The following is a 17585-nucleotide window of genomic DNA, read 5'->3' as shown; positions in this document are numbered from 1 at the left end:
ACTATTGTCCATTGAAGGGGTTAATAGGGCATTAACAGGTTAATGTATAGGCAAGGCCCCAGCTAAATGTAACTAATTTCAGGTAACCAGTTATGTTGACAGAGTAGTCCCTGTCAGGTGATCACCCCCTCCTTAGTTCCAGAACATGCTGGAACTATCCCCTGCTAAAGGTAGATCCTATTGGTTGATGATGTCAATATCTTGCCAATTTACAGGGTCCAGATAGTGACATCACTAGTGACATCACTCCGGGGTATAAAAGGAGCTATAGAAGCTTCCAGAACCCAGCCTCCTGGAGGACACCAGAGGAGAGGAGTCTCACTGTGTTAAGTGTATGGTGTACTAGTATGTCCTTAATGTGTAACGGTGAATGGTTAATGTCCATTCACCTTTTGTTGTTTTGCAGTTAGGGAAGAGTGTCCCCCAGCTAGAAAGGGCCCCTAATCTATTATGAAGATGCCATCGCTGTTATCTATCCTTCAAGGAGGACGTGCGTGACCGTTCACGACAAGGGATCCCTAAACCAGGGTTCTTTGGAAGTGTCACTGCTAAAGTTGCTCTAATGCTAACTCTTAGCATATGCACACTAGGCTGCTACAGTGGGTCAATGTTAGGATTATAGGTAGATGGGAACCTGGATAGAAGTACACGCCTATACAGAGTCTTGGAAAGTACCTGGTTGTGACTCCAGATCACTGAAGCTATTAAAGGGCAGTTTCCCCTTAACCATGGGCATGGAAGGGGATTTAAGCCATGTGTACCTCCCTGGGAAGCTACCTGGCACCCAGGGAAGAAGTAGGTAAGCATTGTCTTGTGTCAAATAAAGAAACCTGTCTGTCCCACAAAGTCCCTGGCACCCTTCTTAAACAGCTTGCAGAATCAGCCAGCATGAACACAAGCACCCAGAGAAAGCGGTATGAGAGTCTACACCAATCTATGTCACTACTGTACCTCACTTAGTTGTGACCCTCCTTAGCACTGTATGAGCTGGGCAAGGAGGGGTTACATACATATGCCTAAACCTTTGAGAGACAATAAAAGCAGTTGTTTGTGGTCCCCTATAAGGGCTCCATACTGTTGGATGGAAGGAGAAACAAATATAAATGTAAATACATTTTACGATTGAGAGCAAAAAAGGGTGGGTAGTCGTGTTGGTCCTTTCTTCCATGTAGTAACAGAGGAGGGAGAGGTAGTAGGTGGTATGATAACGTTGATTAACAAGTAGTTGATATGTTACAAGCTTTTGAACTTCTCATGGTCCTTCATCGGGTATCAATACCCGATACAGGACCCCAAGAGATTGGAAAGCCTGTAACATATCAACTACTTGTTGGTCCAATAAAAAGGTATCAACCTACCTACTCCCTCTCCCTCCTCTGTTACTACATTCCATGATTGAGAAATCCACTTTTATAAACTATTACTGTCTGTGAATATACACTATGCAACCTCTGCTCTGAATGTCAGTACCAACACATTTATAAAGGTTATAGAAATATTGTAAACATTAGTACAAGGTTCCCTCCTTTGATAACACAACACAACCATATATTGCAAATCACTTACCTCTGAGAACGGGGGTTATAATAGTTGAGAGAAGACTTCCAGCATTGATGGCCAGATAAAAAATAGAAAAGAATCGGCTCCTCTGTTTGTCCTGAAGGAAAAAAGGATCTTGTTTGTTTGTGTATGTATGTATGTATGTATGTATGTATGTATGTATGTGTGTGTGTGTGTATGTGTATGTGTGTGTGTGTGTATGTATGTGTGTATGTATGTATGTGTGTATGTATGTATGTGTATGTATGTATGTGTATGCATGCATGCATCCATGTATATGTATGTATGTGTGTGTGTGTATGTGTATGTATGCATCCATGTAGATGTATGTATGTATGTATGTATGTATGTGTGTATGTATGTGTGTATGTATGTGTGTATGTATGTGTGTATGTATGTGTGTATGTATGTGTATGTATGTATGTGTATGTATGTATGCATGCATGCATGTATATCTTTATTTATATAGCGTCCAGCGAGTACTCCGTGCTTTACAAACACAACACAGTACAGGGAATTACAATACAATAAACGCAACAAAGTCAGACTATTGTTCTGAACGTGTTCGGAGAAGCTTTAAGTATATATCTTAAAACATTGTAGATATTAACTATTATTAACTAAGCACCTCCAATAAGATATTTCAGCCAAGCAATGTACTAAAAATATTGTGTGTGTAAAACACTCCTATACAGTACTTACATGTTTCATCATCCAAGTATCTGAAGACTGTCTCAGGTATAAACATTTACAAATACTGTTACAAAGCATTATATAAAGAACGTATACCTGGGTTTCGTCAAACTGGTCTCCGCCAAAGGCCGCCACGCAAGGTTTGATTCCACCAGTGCCAAGAGCAATCAGGATAAGGCCAACCATTGACAGGGCACTGAGACGAGAAACTGGCATTACTACTATGCTACTAACACAGACACAGACCATTTAAAAAGGAGCCCTTGCCTTCCAAACGTATCAGACAGACATGAAAATCATTTGCTGCGCAGGTCAAGGCACAAGCTGGGGAATGTGATCGTTTTGGAGATTGTCGGTCAAAAGAAACCGCCTGAAAAAAGAGCTACATCAATTAAATCTAGGTCATACAGTTACATAGTTACATAGTAGATGAGGTTGAAAAAAGACGTAGGTCCATCAAGTTCAACCATTGCTAAATTTAGACAACAGATACTTTATCCTATATCTATACTTACTTATTAAGGTCATTTTAAAATCATCAAATAATTGCAAAAATAGTCTAAATGTAACCTAGTGCTATTCCTAACTTTATCTGTAATATAATTTGGCAGATTTCTCTATAGTACCAAGTTTGTCAAATTATCAGATATTGTGCTAACATTGGTAATGTGATAAATAAAACATTTCAGCGTACATTCCATTGACTTTTATGAATTATGCAGCACATCAGCATACACATAAGTTGACCCATATTAATAGTTTCATATCAGTGTGCAATCACAAGGAACAATATTGACCCAAATCCAATGAATATACCTCGATTGAAAAAAAATGAATGTCTACTGGTACTTACATATGGACATCAACATTATCTGGTTTCCCATCTCTGTTTACGTCTGTTATGTCATGAATGGAACTTACTGCCATAATCACCTGCCCAACCGTATAAACAATAGACAGGTAGATGATGGTTCTGTCATTAGAGGAAGAAAAAGACATTGTTCAGCTACCCCTATTTTGTAAGAGATGTTATTAATTAAACTAGGAGAACGTCTTTGAACCATTGCACCATTCTTTACAGCGATAAAAAGAAGTTACATCATTATGGTCAGTATATGTTTATGATGTATTATAATGACACAGCGGCCTGGATACATAAAACATTGCTAAGCCAAAAATACGTTATCTCCCCAAAAATGTTTTATTTTTATGGTGCAACGTTGCACCGCTACAAATAACAATTTTTTTAATCGGGACTGGTATCAATATAACTAAATATGGCAGTTTTAGTCATGCTGATGCCATATATAAAGCCCTGATATGTACCGGAACTGCGGTAGTGCCAATAAATATTGAATTTTCTTATCACCTACTCCAGCCTTGCGTTAGCCCTCTCTTGCCTATGTACTGTACTGTACAAAATGGGAAATATATTGGCCATTATATAGATAGGCAAGATATCAAAAATCAGCATGGAATAGGTGATAAAATAATAACTACAACACATTATAGTAAATATGTAACCCTTAGTAGCCCAAGTGATCAGCTAGTCCTGAGTTTCCATGACGAGCTGACCACTAATGGTTACAAAGAGTTATATATTAACATTAAACAACACTACCTACCCATTGGCTACCTCAATGGCTAATAAAGCATTGCTGTGCTTTACGAACTGCTAAGACAAACAAAGCGTTAACCCTTACCTTCACCACTCCGCCCTCTGGGAGCTTAACCACTCATCCTAGTGCAACCACCCTCATCACCAACCTCCCCCCAACAAACCTAACACCTCCCCACCCCCCTCTAGATTAATAATGTCCAAGAGTCGTTTACCCAAATATGGCTAATTGGCTATTCCAAAAATCCCAAAAAGACATGTATTACAAAAAGAATACATTACAAATAATACAAAAAATTATTTAAAACAAACCCATCAAAGAGAGCCAAGATAGCCACATTGGCAATCAATGGTGATGTGTATTAAAATGGGGTTACTTACCCCACCCTGGATGAAGGCCATCCTCATCTTCAGAGCTGAAGCTCCCCGGGAACCATTATAATAAAGGGCCACTGCCCAACCATTAAAAAAAAAAGCCAATGTCTTTTTTTTGTTGCAATACATGTCTTTTTCAGAGGTTTGGAATGGCCAAAAGGTCTATTAGCTACATTTGGCTAATAGGGCTATGGCATATGAGTTTAGAAGGGGGTTACGTGTGTTGGGGGAAGCAGGGGGTAGGTAATGGGGATAGTTTCCCACAGGGTGGTGTTATGTGAAGCCAGTTTCCTGAAGTTTGTGGTTCAATACTATATCAACACCGCTGATCGATGAGGAGTCTGTTCCTTCATCTGGGCATTCAGCAGATGCATTTCCACCAATCAGAGCTTCATCAATTCAACCCCTCATTAGCCTTAGTCGTTATTAAAGCATTGCATGGCAATGCTTTACTAGCCACTAGCCATTGCATGGCAATGCTTTACTAGTCAAGGGGAGTAGGTAGAGAAGTTCCTGTGTGCATTAACCCCTTTGAGGCCCGTAGTATACCATGGTAGCCACAGGCATCAAAGGGGTTAATGTTATTTCTACCACAGGCCTCTGTAATAATAGATAGTAATGTGATCATTATTAAGTGTGTTAATAATGGTAGCGTTAATTCCCGCATCGCGACAAGGGGTAACATATCGCACCCAGTAAATTATTACCACAATGTTGATGACTTCGGTCATAAAATTGCTGACATTTTTTTATTTACTGGGTGCGATATTAACTCAGTTTGATGTATCTAGGCTAATAACTCCTATTACAGTATGTTTAAGCAGGGCCACCGACAGGGGTGAAGAGCTGGGACATGTGTCCCGGGCCCGGTGGCTGCGGGGAGCCGAAACCGGCCGGCCGGCACTGCAAGTTGGTCCCCAACCCGGCTGCCAGTACTCTAGTTGCCGCCGGGCCTCCCTCACTGACTGTCCCACGTCGAGCTTCTGACTTCAGCACGCGCCATGCCTCTCTGATGTCAGCGCGCGCTGGAAGCAAGCTAGGCTCAGCTTCCGGCGCGCACCGGCATGAGAGAGACCCAGCGCAGGCCAGCGTTAGAAGCTCGGCGTGGGACAGACAGTGAGGGAGGCACGCAGCCAGGGGAGAGCTGGGGCCCGGTGGCAACTAGAGGACTGGCGGCAACAAGAGAAGCGGCAATCAGGCCCGGCCAGAGATCGGGCCCAACTTGCAGTGCCGGCCGGGCCCCCTGCAGCCACCAGGACCGGCGCGAGGCCTGAGACCATCCCCCAAGGTAAGTCTGTATGTATTTGCGGGGGGAGGGGTAGTGTTTATTTTGGGGTGGGGGATGGTAGGGTTTGTATGTATTTGGGAGTGGGGTTTTTTTTGTATGTATTTGGTGGGTGGGGGGTTTGCATGTATTTGGGGGTGTTTTTTTTTAATTTGGAGGCGGGAGAGAGGGAATAAGAGTGAAATGGAGGGGAGAGACATACATGGGAAGAGGGGGGTGAAATAGAAGGGACTCAAGAGATGTGTGAAATGGGGGGGTGGAGGGTTTGCAAGACTGCCTACACGGGAGGGGGGGTAATCCTGGGCACCGGGAAATCTGTCTGCGGCCCTGTGTTTAAGGTAGCACATTACTTCATGATATTCTGCAGCATTTAAGCAGTAAGCAGATTATGTGCTAACACTAAATATGGGACAAATATTAAGGAAAATCACAGAAACAGACAATCGGTCCATTTTTGGACTAAATTCCCCATTTAAGTCAATAGAGAATTTTGGAAAACAAACCAAACAGCCACTTTGTGTGATATAGAATAAGCTTCTAAAGGAAATATAGATAAAGAGGGCATAGAGAGTCTATATCACAAGAACTATGACCACACTATTATTAATTATTCAAATGACAATCTTTGTTAAAAAAAAATGCAAAAAAAAAAAGGAGTATTTTAATAGAGTAATTTAATAAAAGAACCGGATTTTTGTATATAACCTACTTGAATTTTCCCAGCCAGGAGTCAGCAATGATAGCCCCAAGAATTGGAGTCAAGTAGCACAGAGCAACAAATGTGTGATAAATGACAGTGGCCAGGTTATCGTCCCATTGTAGAAAATATTTAAAGTACAAAACCAGCACCGCTGAATGGGAGAAACAAAGTGGTGGATGGTTAGAAAGAGAATCCGATATTTTCAGCACAGGAACGTCAAACAGAATGTTATACAGTACGATACCTCGCATTCCATAGTAGGAGAACCTTTCACAGAACTCATTGATGACAATAAAGAAGATGCTCAAGGGATAACCAAAGCAACCCGCCTGGAAGGAAAATAAGAGCAAGCGGGGGTTATTTTAAGGTCACAGTATATAGGCTGTTATGATATATAGCCCAAGGTCCATATTTACCAAACAGTGCTACTCCAAAAGAGTGCAAATAAAGTTTGAGATGATGTATGACATGTATTGAACTAAATGCATGACATATGTGTAGGTAATGTACTGCGCTGTTGTGCATATCAGGTTTTTTTTTAACTTTTGGGGAAATATTCATAAAAGTAAATGTATGGGTTATGCTCTGCGCCGTTGAACACGTCAGTTTTTTTTTTTTTTTAAATGATTTATGTATTGTTATGATCCAGCACATCTTAGTAAATATGTCTCCTTATGGCTCATTCAAGTCACTGGGCTGTAAGGTGTCTTCCTGCACATAAAGTACAAAAGATAGGGGCGCCCTTACTCTAAATAAAATAAGGTATACAAGAGAAAAGGGAGACCCAGTATATAAGCACTCAATCACTACTAAATGTATAATGATAATGTTAAAATACTTTTATTTCAACAATGAATAAAATAATGGTGTTTAAAATCAAAATGCAGATCAGACAGCACGTGACTGTAATCTATATAACGTAGCTGTGATAGCTACGTAGATAGGACATATGGGGGATCCTTGATAGATATTCAGGATCCCATGCTGTGAATAAACAGCCTGCTATGTAGTACAGTGGTGGGACCAATGTAAAACCACTGTTCAGTTAGTTTCTCATGCAGCCTAATGTGGTAGTAGTGGTATCATCTGTATCAGCTAATAGCTGTAGATAAATGTGACCCGTAGGTAGGGTGAGAGCAGGGGGTGGCCATATGGGGTGTAACCCCTTTAATACCGGGCCAAACCCCCTCTCCCATGACACCTCCCCTGCTCAATGGGTGCCTTGTGACCCAGCTGCCCACCCTGGCACTGGGACACTACTGGCATCCTTGAAGCACTTGATAAGTCCTGAGGGGTTGGCCTTGCAAAATTGTTCTCCGGCATTGTCCAGTACACTGTCCTGGCCACATTGGATTGTGAAGTCCATATCCTGCTGAGCAGGGTTCCAACGTGGCCGCCGGGCATTCTCCTTTGCCCCCCTCTGCCCCCGACCCAGTGCCTGGTGAACCAAGACCACGTGAAGGGGCACCTCTGCAGACCAGGCTGCATGTTGCCCAGAGACTGGCATGTCTCTGTACCAGCGAGAGACCAGCTAACAAGCACAGACCGTCGCTTCTCCATCAAACCAGTCTGGGAAAGAGCTATGTCACTATCCTGTAGGGACCCTACCTGCCCTGGTAGGCCAGCATCACTCCTCTCCCCTCCACTGTGCTGGCCTTCCTCTCTGTAGCTACCCCTGGCTGACCTGAGGACAGAACCCTCTGCTGTTCCCCCCTAGCCCTGGCTACTGCTCATGGCTGCCTACCTCCCCACAGCCCTACCTCTGGGTACCCTGCGGAATCTGTCATGGGGGTCGCTCCTGGTAAGTCAGAACAAGGGACCTCCTGCCTTCCTAGCCCATCCCTAGCTTCTACCAGCTGCCTGACACCCCACTGACCTATCTCCCCCTGCTCCCCAGTGCCTCCCTGCCTAGCCTCCCCTAGGCTCAGCACCTCAGCCACTGCTGATGACTCCTGCTGCAGCCCACCTTCACTCTGCTCCCCCCTAGGCAATCCTAACCTAGACACAGGGACTACCTGAGTGCACCAACCTCCCTGAACTTGTCTCCCCCTTACCAGGGATGAGCTCAGGGGCATCTCTTCAGATGCAACCGCCTTAGCTCTTGGCTGGCAGGTATCCCTGGGGTGGCACAAGCTTGCCACCACCCATGATACCTCCAGCCCATAGCCAGGCTGCAACAGGGGGTTGCTGATCTGAGAGACCCCCTGAGGCTCCGCCAGGGTAATGGGAAACACTAGCTGCCATACCTGCTGCTTTTCCTCCATGGCTACCAGTAGCCCTTCTTCTCCTACTGAGACCTTGTGCTGGCTACCTACCTGAGCCTTCCCTCACTCCGCTTCTCCCTAGCTAGTCCTAACCTGGATACTACGGACACCTGAGTGAGGCCATCTCCCTGACACTGCCTCCCCATTACCGGAGAGGAGCCCAGGGCACCGGTGCAGAAGCACCCGCCTTGGCTCCCTTCTGGCAGGTATCCTGGGGGTGGTCTAACTTTGCCACTGCCCCTGATACCTCCAGCCCATAGCCAGGCGACAATAGTGAGGCTCTAAACCGAGAGACCCCCTGATGCTCTGCCAGGGTACTGGGGAAATCTAGCTGGCTCACTTGCTGCCTTTCCTCCCCGGTTCCCACTGGCCCACCCAACCCTCTCCCAGGCAATCCTACCCTAGAGCTTGGTGCTAACAGGGCTAGTCCCTCTCCCTGAAGCTGTGCCCCCATTACAGGAGAGGAGCTCAGGGTTGCTGGTGCGGATGCACCCGCCTTAGCTCCTGGCTGGTAGGTAACCCTGGGGTGTTCTAACTTTGCCAACACTCCTGACACCTCCAGCCCATAGCAGGGCGGCAACAGTGGGGTTCTTAACTGAGAGCCCCCTTTATGCTCCACCAGGGTAATAGGAAAGCCTACAAGCTGCCCTTCCTTCCTCTCCCCTGGTAGCCCTATCTCCTGCCACCTACAGGGGAATAACAGGGTACAGTTATAGGAAACAATAAGTCAGGGTCAGTCTGCGACTTGGTCTGGCTTACCTCGCTGGTCCCCACAGAGACCGCCGCTTTCGTAGGTCCCGATTGCAGGGGGACTGGAGTGGCCGCCGCCGGCGTCATCTTGGCCTGTGAGCTCCGGGCAACTGTCGCAACAGCTCCAGGGTTCGGCACAGAGAAATCGGTGCAGGACATGGGTCCCAGGTCCTCAAGGAGAAATTCGGCTCCTTTCACACCCGGAAAAATAACCCCCTCCCGCAGACCCTGTCCCTCCCCCCACTCAGAAAGGGCTCCGGCACTTTGCCGGAATCGCGGCTCTCCCGCCACCGCCGCCGCTACGGGCGAGCTCCGGGTGACTGCCGCAACAGCACCCGGCTTTGGCATAGGCGTAGATTGTGGGTCTCCGGTCGCTTCTGAGGAGCATCGACTCTTCCAAACAAGGCAAAACACCCACCTCTCGCAAACCCAGACCCTCCCCCCAAATCAACTCGGCTCCGGCATCTTGCCGGAATCGCAGTTTCTCCTCCGCCGCCGCCTGCATCCCGCGTCCGGGGAGCACTTCCACTGGCCGGACCATATCAGGTCGGGCCAGGGGTACCACAGCATCTTGCTGTAGCAAGCCGACCGCTTGCCGAGCACCGCTGCAGATGGCCGGGAAAGATCTGCTCCGGCCGCCGCTCCGCTGTTCTCCGGCGGGATCGGATGGATGGCCGCCACTCTCCGCTGCTGTTGCCGATGCAGCCCGGCCAGGTTCTCCAGGGGACGTCCCGCGTAGGGTTGTCGCCCCGGCTGGAGCCATTGGAGGATCCCGCTAAACGGGTCACCTTTTCCGCAGCTCGGGAGCGCTGACCCTTAGGGGCTCCTTCGCCCGACCACGCATGGTCCGGGCATCGGGTTTTAATGTGGCCCGCTTTGTTGCAGTGATAACACCGGGAAAATGGACTGGCCGCCGCAACGGCCAATACCTCTCCTGCTGCAAGACTCCCGTGGTCTCCGAGATCACCCGCTCCCTCTGCAAGTCTCTGCCGTCCCGGAGCTGGGTCCATTCCCTGCTCTCCGGGCGGTTTGGTGGTTACCGCGGCTGCAACTGTGGATCTTAGCTCAGCCCGCCGGGTTTCGTGTTCTCCGATCGCCGCCTCTCTCTCAGCTCTACCGGCTGCAGGTTTCCGCTTGGACTTGAGACATTCCTCCGGTCTCGGTGCCCCGCTCCAGTCACACGGATGGCCGGCACATGCGCTCCGGAGGCAATGCTTCTAACAAGTAGGGGAACAGCGAGGTGGTGCCATATCTTGTGTTATATGTTGTACAACCGTGTGTTCAATATCATTAGCCTTAGGAACTCGCAATTCACCCGAGTTCCAACTGTATTACAGAGTCCCGCAGTAAACTGTAATACAGGTTCAATTCAATCCCGCCGCTGCCACCAGTTTATTATAGAGCCTGTCACGGTAACTTGTGACAGGGTATAATATACACCAAATATCTGGGTTGAACTGAACACGACATAGATATAATAAATATAGTTTATTCCTTAAAGAAGGAGAACACACAAGATGATACAAATAACAGACAAGAAATAGCACTTACTTAAGGGTTGGACAATGAAGCAATCAGGTACGGGATTGGCAATTCATTCAGCAATACAGGATACAAATGAAGACATCACGAAAGACACTGGGTATAAGGTTTACACTGGTTTATATGGGATTCCAGCCCTATACGTTCACAGAGGGTGTCAGGCATTGGACATCAATTACCTCCACCCAATGACCCTTTGCCACCTCACTTGAGAGGCAAAGTCATACCTGCCCACAGAGGTGGACATTATTCTAATCAGGGGCTCATTTCCCTAGCCCCCCTCCCACAAGACCGGCGTCTGAAAGTCTGCTTGGGACAGGAAAACTTTTGTCTTAAGGTGTGAAACACAACACTTATCATAAAGTACCCACGTCCTGCTTTCCTTTGTGCTAGCATACACAAGCAGGGTGGGGGAGCCTTTGATCAGGGGGTTTATTGTAGACCACTTGTCTTCCCCCTGAGCATTAACATACCATATGGGCTCTGGCTTCCCCGGGCCCAAAATACAATATATTCCTCAATATCTACACATATTAAAATAATCCGTTCTGTGGGTCTGAGCGGGCTGAAATTTGCCAGGTCCTCATGCCGGAGGACCCTTGCCATAGTGGCCAAATATCAGCCTTCCACGACCCCCAGAACCGGAGATACAAAAATACAGTTTAAAAGCTTTTTTGGAACACGAGGCTTTTTCCGCCATGCAAGTCAATGGCAGAAACCCAAACTTTGCAATTACCCTGACTCCGTTCTGTTGCCCCAAGAAGGTCGGTATTTGCCATGCAATCCTGCCGGAACTAGGACTACATGGTGACCGAATCTCAGCCCTCTAGGTTAAACCGAACCAGAGTTATGGGTTCTGGGTTTCTGCTCATTCCGACTTAGCCATTTTCACACGCGGCTCTTTCCTTCGCCATTAGAGTCAATGGCGCGACCCTCGTGGCGAGTGCGACCCTTTACGGGGGTCCTTAACTCTCGGACCCGGTGGTGGTCAAGTGTGGGGGTTCCTATGGTCTAGGGGCAAAAATAATTTTATTTCTGGGTGCCCCTAGAACAAAAGTTCCCACGCCAATTGGCCGTGAACTTGACTGAGGCCCTAGTTCAAATCGCCGGAATCTCCATAGGATTGTATTGAGCCCCAATGGCGACCTATGGAGAAACTGTAAAATGGAGCCTGCAAAGGCGGGAAAAGGGACAAAGGGCCATAAACACAGAATTAACATTAACCCTTTCCCTCCCGAATAGATCCCAGTGTATGTGTTGGTGCAGACACTGGAATGGGAACAATACATATTCACAGGGGGATACACAGTTAGTGCTGAAGCAGGGGCATAACTACAGTACTGGACATCATTCCAGTTAACCCCTCGCCTCCCAGGTGAGAGCAGGGGGTAGCCAAATGGGGTGTAACCCCTTTAATACCGGGCCAAATCCCCTCTCCCATGACAGTTTTTAATGATTATTTTGTTATTTGATCTTTGTCTTTTTATTAAATAGTTTTAATTTATTTTTTATTTTAGTGCTTGCTCTATCACTTTATCCTTTATTGTTTTGTTTTTTAAAGGTGCATTGTCTCTTAACAGTATTACACTATGCTGTTTTATCTATTCATTTTCATGTGCTGAGCAACGGCTGGTTCCAGTTATCTGCATCCTTGGAACTCTTTGGGGCTATTTCAGCATCTAGTCCGTATCACACGGTTGTATCTGTGCACAATTCACCGTAGGGTTAACGTTAATCCATTTACATTTATTATTTTATTTAGAGTAAGGGCGCCCTTATATTTTGTTTTTTATTTCTGTTGTATCACTCACTTTGTGTAGTTAGTGATTTTTTTAGTTGGCAGCCCAAAATATTTATAATCACCTTACAGTATATTGCTATTAGGGTGTCCATATTGATATTTATCAATAATATTCTGAATAGCGCTACACAGCTTGCACTTTTTCCTGCACATAAAGTGCCTTATGCAGCAACACTGCATTGTAAATATGGCTCTATACGATCTGTACTCCAATGTTATTTTACCGTCATAATGAATCTGGTGTGCCCGTCACACTCCTTTTATTACAGTTAGAGGGTCATTTATTAAACTGCGATAGTGCTAATTAGGACTATGGAACAGAAACGCCTATTGACTTCAATGTAGGTGTGAGTGCTATACTGCCAAATCGGCACTCTCAGTTTAATGAAAAACCTCCCAAGTGTGTTAATTCCAACCTCCTACATTTAGAGGTTGTTTCTTGCACCTACCACTTTTGCAGTGAAGAAATACTTTGTCACATTCATCAAACATATTTCTGAGGCAGAATTTACGGATCTGCACTCAAATTCCACTTTATCAACAGCAGACATTCCATAGCTTGATATATCCAAACATTATGCCACAGGGGCATCATATTTGCATGGCTATTACAGGTAATCGGAACACACCACAGTCCTTAAAAAAAAAAAAAAAAAAAAAACAAGCTTTTAGAAAAAGGCACCAAAAAATATGTACTGACCGATCCCTTTTCGCCTCGCCCTGTTTGGGGAAAAAAGAAAATAGTGTTTTTAGAATAGAATCCTTTTTAGGTTTAAATTCAGACTCACGAAAACAGAAGATTTTTCAGAAAAGTGAAAGAGTTACAAAGTACAGTACATAGTTCAGCAAGCTCTGTATACAGTATGTTATTACATCTATGAAGATTACTTTTTTTATAACTGAATACAAATAAATACACCAGATGAGCACCAAAGAGTTACTGTTATAAAATGTAAAGCTGAATAGAAAGTCTAAGCAGCGAAGAAGCTGAATTTAAAGCTGCAGTTCAGTCAATATCCTGCATGTGTGTTTTTTTTAATAAATCAGTTCTGTAGTAAGAAAAAATACTTTTAGCATTTTCTGTTTTAAAAAACAACAACTTTGAAAGACCAATTTTCTTGTATTCTATTTTAACAGCCATTTGCTAAGGCACTGCCCCTTCATGTCCTGTCACAAGCCCTGGCACACCCCTTTGTCAGCCCTGTCCTCCCTCTAGCACTTGTGCAGGAATGCTCATGAATATTCATGAGCTTCCACTGCCAGTCAAGCAGATTATAAACAAATCCCAGCTTTTAATATGTCACCAAATTTCGACCTATCAATACATGGAGAACGAATTGACCTGCAGCTATACTGTTCTTTAGCTAATTAGAGATTGCACACATGAAACTATTGAAGTAAAAAAATAAATGTAAAAAAAAAAAGACTGAACTGCAGCTTTAAACAACCATGTACCAAACATCCCTCTTTTCTAGTGTTGTGTAGATTTCCATAAGCACATTAGCCACCCTCACACCTTCCTACATTACCAGATATACTCTTTAGTCTGATTTCCACATGCTGTAAAAACATATACAGTATACCCCCTTTTAATTTAAATGGCGCTAAAATCTACCCGTTAAATTGCATCACGGCTCCACAGTGTATCTACACCACTACTACCATTAAAGGTTAACACTATAGCACTTAATCAATCCCTTCTCCAATACAGGGAAGATGAGTTCACAGCCTATTGATTGTTACTGTACTGTACAGATGTAGCAAGACTTACTGTCCCCAGTGCCGAGGCCGAAAAAGCAAAAGTCTGTGGTGCTGGGGAAAGTGTATGTGTGTCCATGCTTCTGAAAGGGACCCCCCCTCAGTGTTAATCCTTCTGGGCCGTGACTGTCACGGTCGCTGCAACGAAGACGGTAAGCTTTACTACATCTGTATATAGCCACTATTTCTGAGAAGCGTGTACATTACATGAATAATACCATATTATTACATAACTTAAATGGATAGTATGTAACGTGCAGGCAATTGCTGACTGCCCTATGTCACTATATAATGTTTGCAGAGAATGACCTCACAATTTTGATATCTGATATATTTTTTCTTTACTATTTACAGATATTGTGTGGTAACACGTTCAGTTAGTGTGGTTTCTACCTCATCTGTTTGCTGTGTACCTGTTAGTTACAATCTGTGCTAATCATGTTCAATTAGCACAATGAAAATGCCTTACATAACGTCAATGTCACTAGAAAGCACCTGGTTAATTTATGTCTGAGGCTATTCGTCACACTCCTGCTGCACCCACTTGCCCCCTTAAATACAGTATGACATCTACTGTACTTGCTCCTATTGTATTGTGTAGGACTCCCATTTTTCAATTTAGTTTGGAAGCCCTATGGAACAGAGACTCCATTTTGTTTACATCCTGTTTAACATACTTTTGTCACTTTGTATATCCTCTCTCTGTACTGACTATCATAACTCTTAAAGGTGCATTGGTAAATCAATATAAATAAACATACACATGCATACACATTTAAAAGAATAACAATGTGTTGCTCTTAATTGACAGGGTGGGAGAAGTAATGCGGAAATCTAGCATTCATATAGAATGTTTCTTTACAAAATCCTAGAGCTAACAATATGACACCAGAGGCTCCCATAATTCACAGGGGACATTTTCCTGATCACATCCGCCACTTCTAGAATTTGTTATAAAAAACAAGTTGACTCAGCGTAATATTAAAGAGTCACAACTAACGTACAGTGTGTTCATTATCACAACAGGTGTGTGCTATGGTAGTTTTGATGAAATACGATGCAATTCTCATGTGGCACATATGCTTAGTTCACTTACACATGACATTTTGAGATGAGCCCATGGTGAAAGGTTTTGACACAGCCCATTCCAACTTCTACATGTTCACCGGCGATCTTTGCCTCAATAATGCAGCCCAAGTTTCTAGTATACATCTGATCACAATTGGTGCTATATATTGGCAGGTGAGGCCTAACTGGTGAGTTTTTCAAATGTGCTAATTCTAGATTTTACAGATCGATTGTATTCCAATCTCATCAGATGCAAATACACTCTAGCATCCTCGATTTGTATTCTGCTTTGCTTACGTACGTTTTTTTCCTTGATTATTTATCTCTCTCTCTAAAATGTTAACTTTGAAAATAAAACGCTGACAGACATGTGCCTGCACACAAAAGCCCTTAATAGATTATGTACCACAGTATATGTATTTTTAAATGAATACATTAGAAATTCTTACTATTATCCTCAAATGTGATATGTTATAATTCAATGTTTGATACCTTAATTAAAGATCCACTTTTACTGTAAATAGAAAAGAAGACAAAATATCTGTTCCAAAATAGGAAAACCTAATGGTATTGATTGGGATCTCAATAAACTCCAGGCTTTCTGATATTCCCAGTGTCCCATAGGATATCAGAAATCCAAGATATTTCTCCCCCTCCCCCCCCCCCCCTGTTCACTATTGAGAAAGTAAGAATTGTTTATCTTTTTTAATGTCAGATCCGTTATTCTCTATAAATAAATTCCTTTCAGAGGTCAGTCCTGGGAAAAATCTCAGACCAGTCAACTAATATTGCCATATAACATAGATGAGGCAAATTCCAAGCCATTCAAAGAGATAACAGTAAGGACATATATTAGTTAGTTTGAGTATATTGTCACAACCAATCAGAAACCTCGTACATGTTGGGAAATGGTCAGAAAGTCACATATTAGGAGAGCAGGTGTCAGAAAGAAAAAAAAAGGGTAGAGAAAAGGAGAGAAGAGAGAAAAAGGAGACAGACAAACCCTTTAGGAATTCCAATAGACTTCAGGTAATTATGATCAGCAATTTTGTGCACTTGTAAATGTTATTTTAAAGATCTGTCTTTTAAAATCAATGCATTGTTTAGTTAGGATGAATTGTTTAGTTTTGTTAGGCTTTTAATGAATACAAATCTTATAAGGCGGTATAGAATAGTATAATCTTGTATTATTATATTTTGTTTGCTGTTTTAATAAAGTTTTGTTTATTTGATAGTAGCAATCACATTTGTGCCTAAAATCCTTATAAATCAGGATATACATGTGTAAAGGTGTATCCAGTATTAGGTATACATATTTATACATCTATTTCCTTAGATAATAGTTGTACTTCTATTATTTTATTCATTCGTATAAGCCATACATGGGTATGTGATAAATGCATCTATATTTTTATTTCTGGATAAGGCATATAGGGGCCTATGCAGAGAGCAGCGAATTTTAAAATTGGCGAATTTATTAAAAAGTAGCTTTTTTGGAGAGTTTTAATCTCCATATGCAGAAAAGTGCGAATTTTGCTATGTTTAACATGGATGCGTGTGGCGAGTTTAAATTGGCGAGATGCGCGCTTCAGAAATGTGTTAAAACAAATTCGCGCCTTTTTTTTTCCCTTTGCAATGGCCGCGAGCGGCAGTTTTTTTTGGCGAGGCAAAACGGAGACAATCGCGCCATTTTATTGGCGCGAACAGCCGCTAGATGCCGTTCGCGCCTCTCTGCATACGGATATTTTTTAAACTGGCGAGATTGCGGTTCTCGCCAGCCGCGAGGCGAGTTTTACAAATAGAAAAGAAAAATTGGCGCGTTTTTCGGAAATCTCCATTTTCTGCTGTTTTCTGCGCGATTATCTCCAAAAAATGGCGAATTTCGAAAATTCGCTGCTCTCTGCATAGGCCCCATAGTTTTGCTAGTTAATTCTTATAAGCCAGAGATACTTATATATACACGGATGCATAATAAATGCAACTATATTTTTATTTCTAAATAAGGCTAAAACTTATCAGTAACAGTACTCTGAAAAAAATGCAGTGTGAAAATAAACAACAACAAACAAGTGGCCAAGAGAGGTCACTAAAAGTCCCTATAAATTGCACTCATTCCATGGTATGATGTATTTCATAAAGTACCAGTTTAATAACTAGTACCAATAGTATGT

At 43.5% G+C, this 17585-nt stretch overlaps 1 protein-coding gene across 2 annotated transcripts in view; it reads right to left on the bottom strand.

The window, feature by feature from the left end:
* Positions 1-17585, bottom strand: part of SLC15A1 (solute carrier family 15 member 1) — a 66385-nt gene that overhangs the window by 25899 nt on the left and 22901 nt on the right. For both annotated transcript variants that reach the window (XM_075590816.1, XM_075590815.1), the window contains exons 2-7: positions 13289-13308; positions 6476-6560; positions 6241-6382; positions 3107-3226; positions 2350-2449; positions 1567-1657 (exon numbers count right to left, since the gene is read on the bottom strand). In XM_075590816.1, coding sequence (XP_075446931.1) covers positions 1567-1657; positions 2350-2449; positions 3107-3226; positions 6241-6382; positions 6476-6560; positions 13289-13308 — 558 coding nt within the window. The remainder of the gene's footprint in view (positions 1-1566; positions 1658-2349; positions 2450-3106; positions 3227-6240; positions 6383-6475; positions 6561-13288; positions 13309-17585) is intronic.

This window comes from Ascaphus truei, chromosome 3, assembly GCF_040206685.1.
Source record: "Ascaphus truei isolate aAscTru1 chromosome 3, aAscTru1.hap1, whole genome shotgun sequence".
Taxonomy (NCBI): domain Eukaryota; kingdom Metazoa; phylum Chordata; class Amphibia; order Anura; family Ascaphidae; genus Ascaphus; species Ascaphus truei.
Note: the sequence above shows the minus strand (reverse complement) of the source record. Positions and strands in the feature narration are given on the sequence as shown.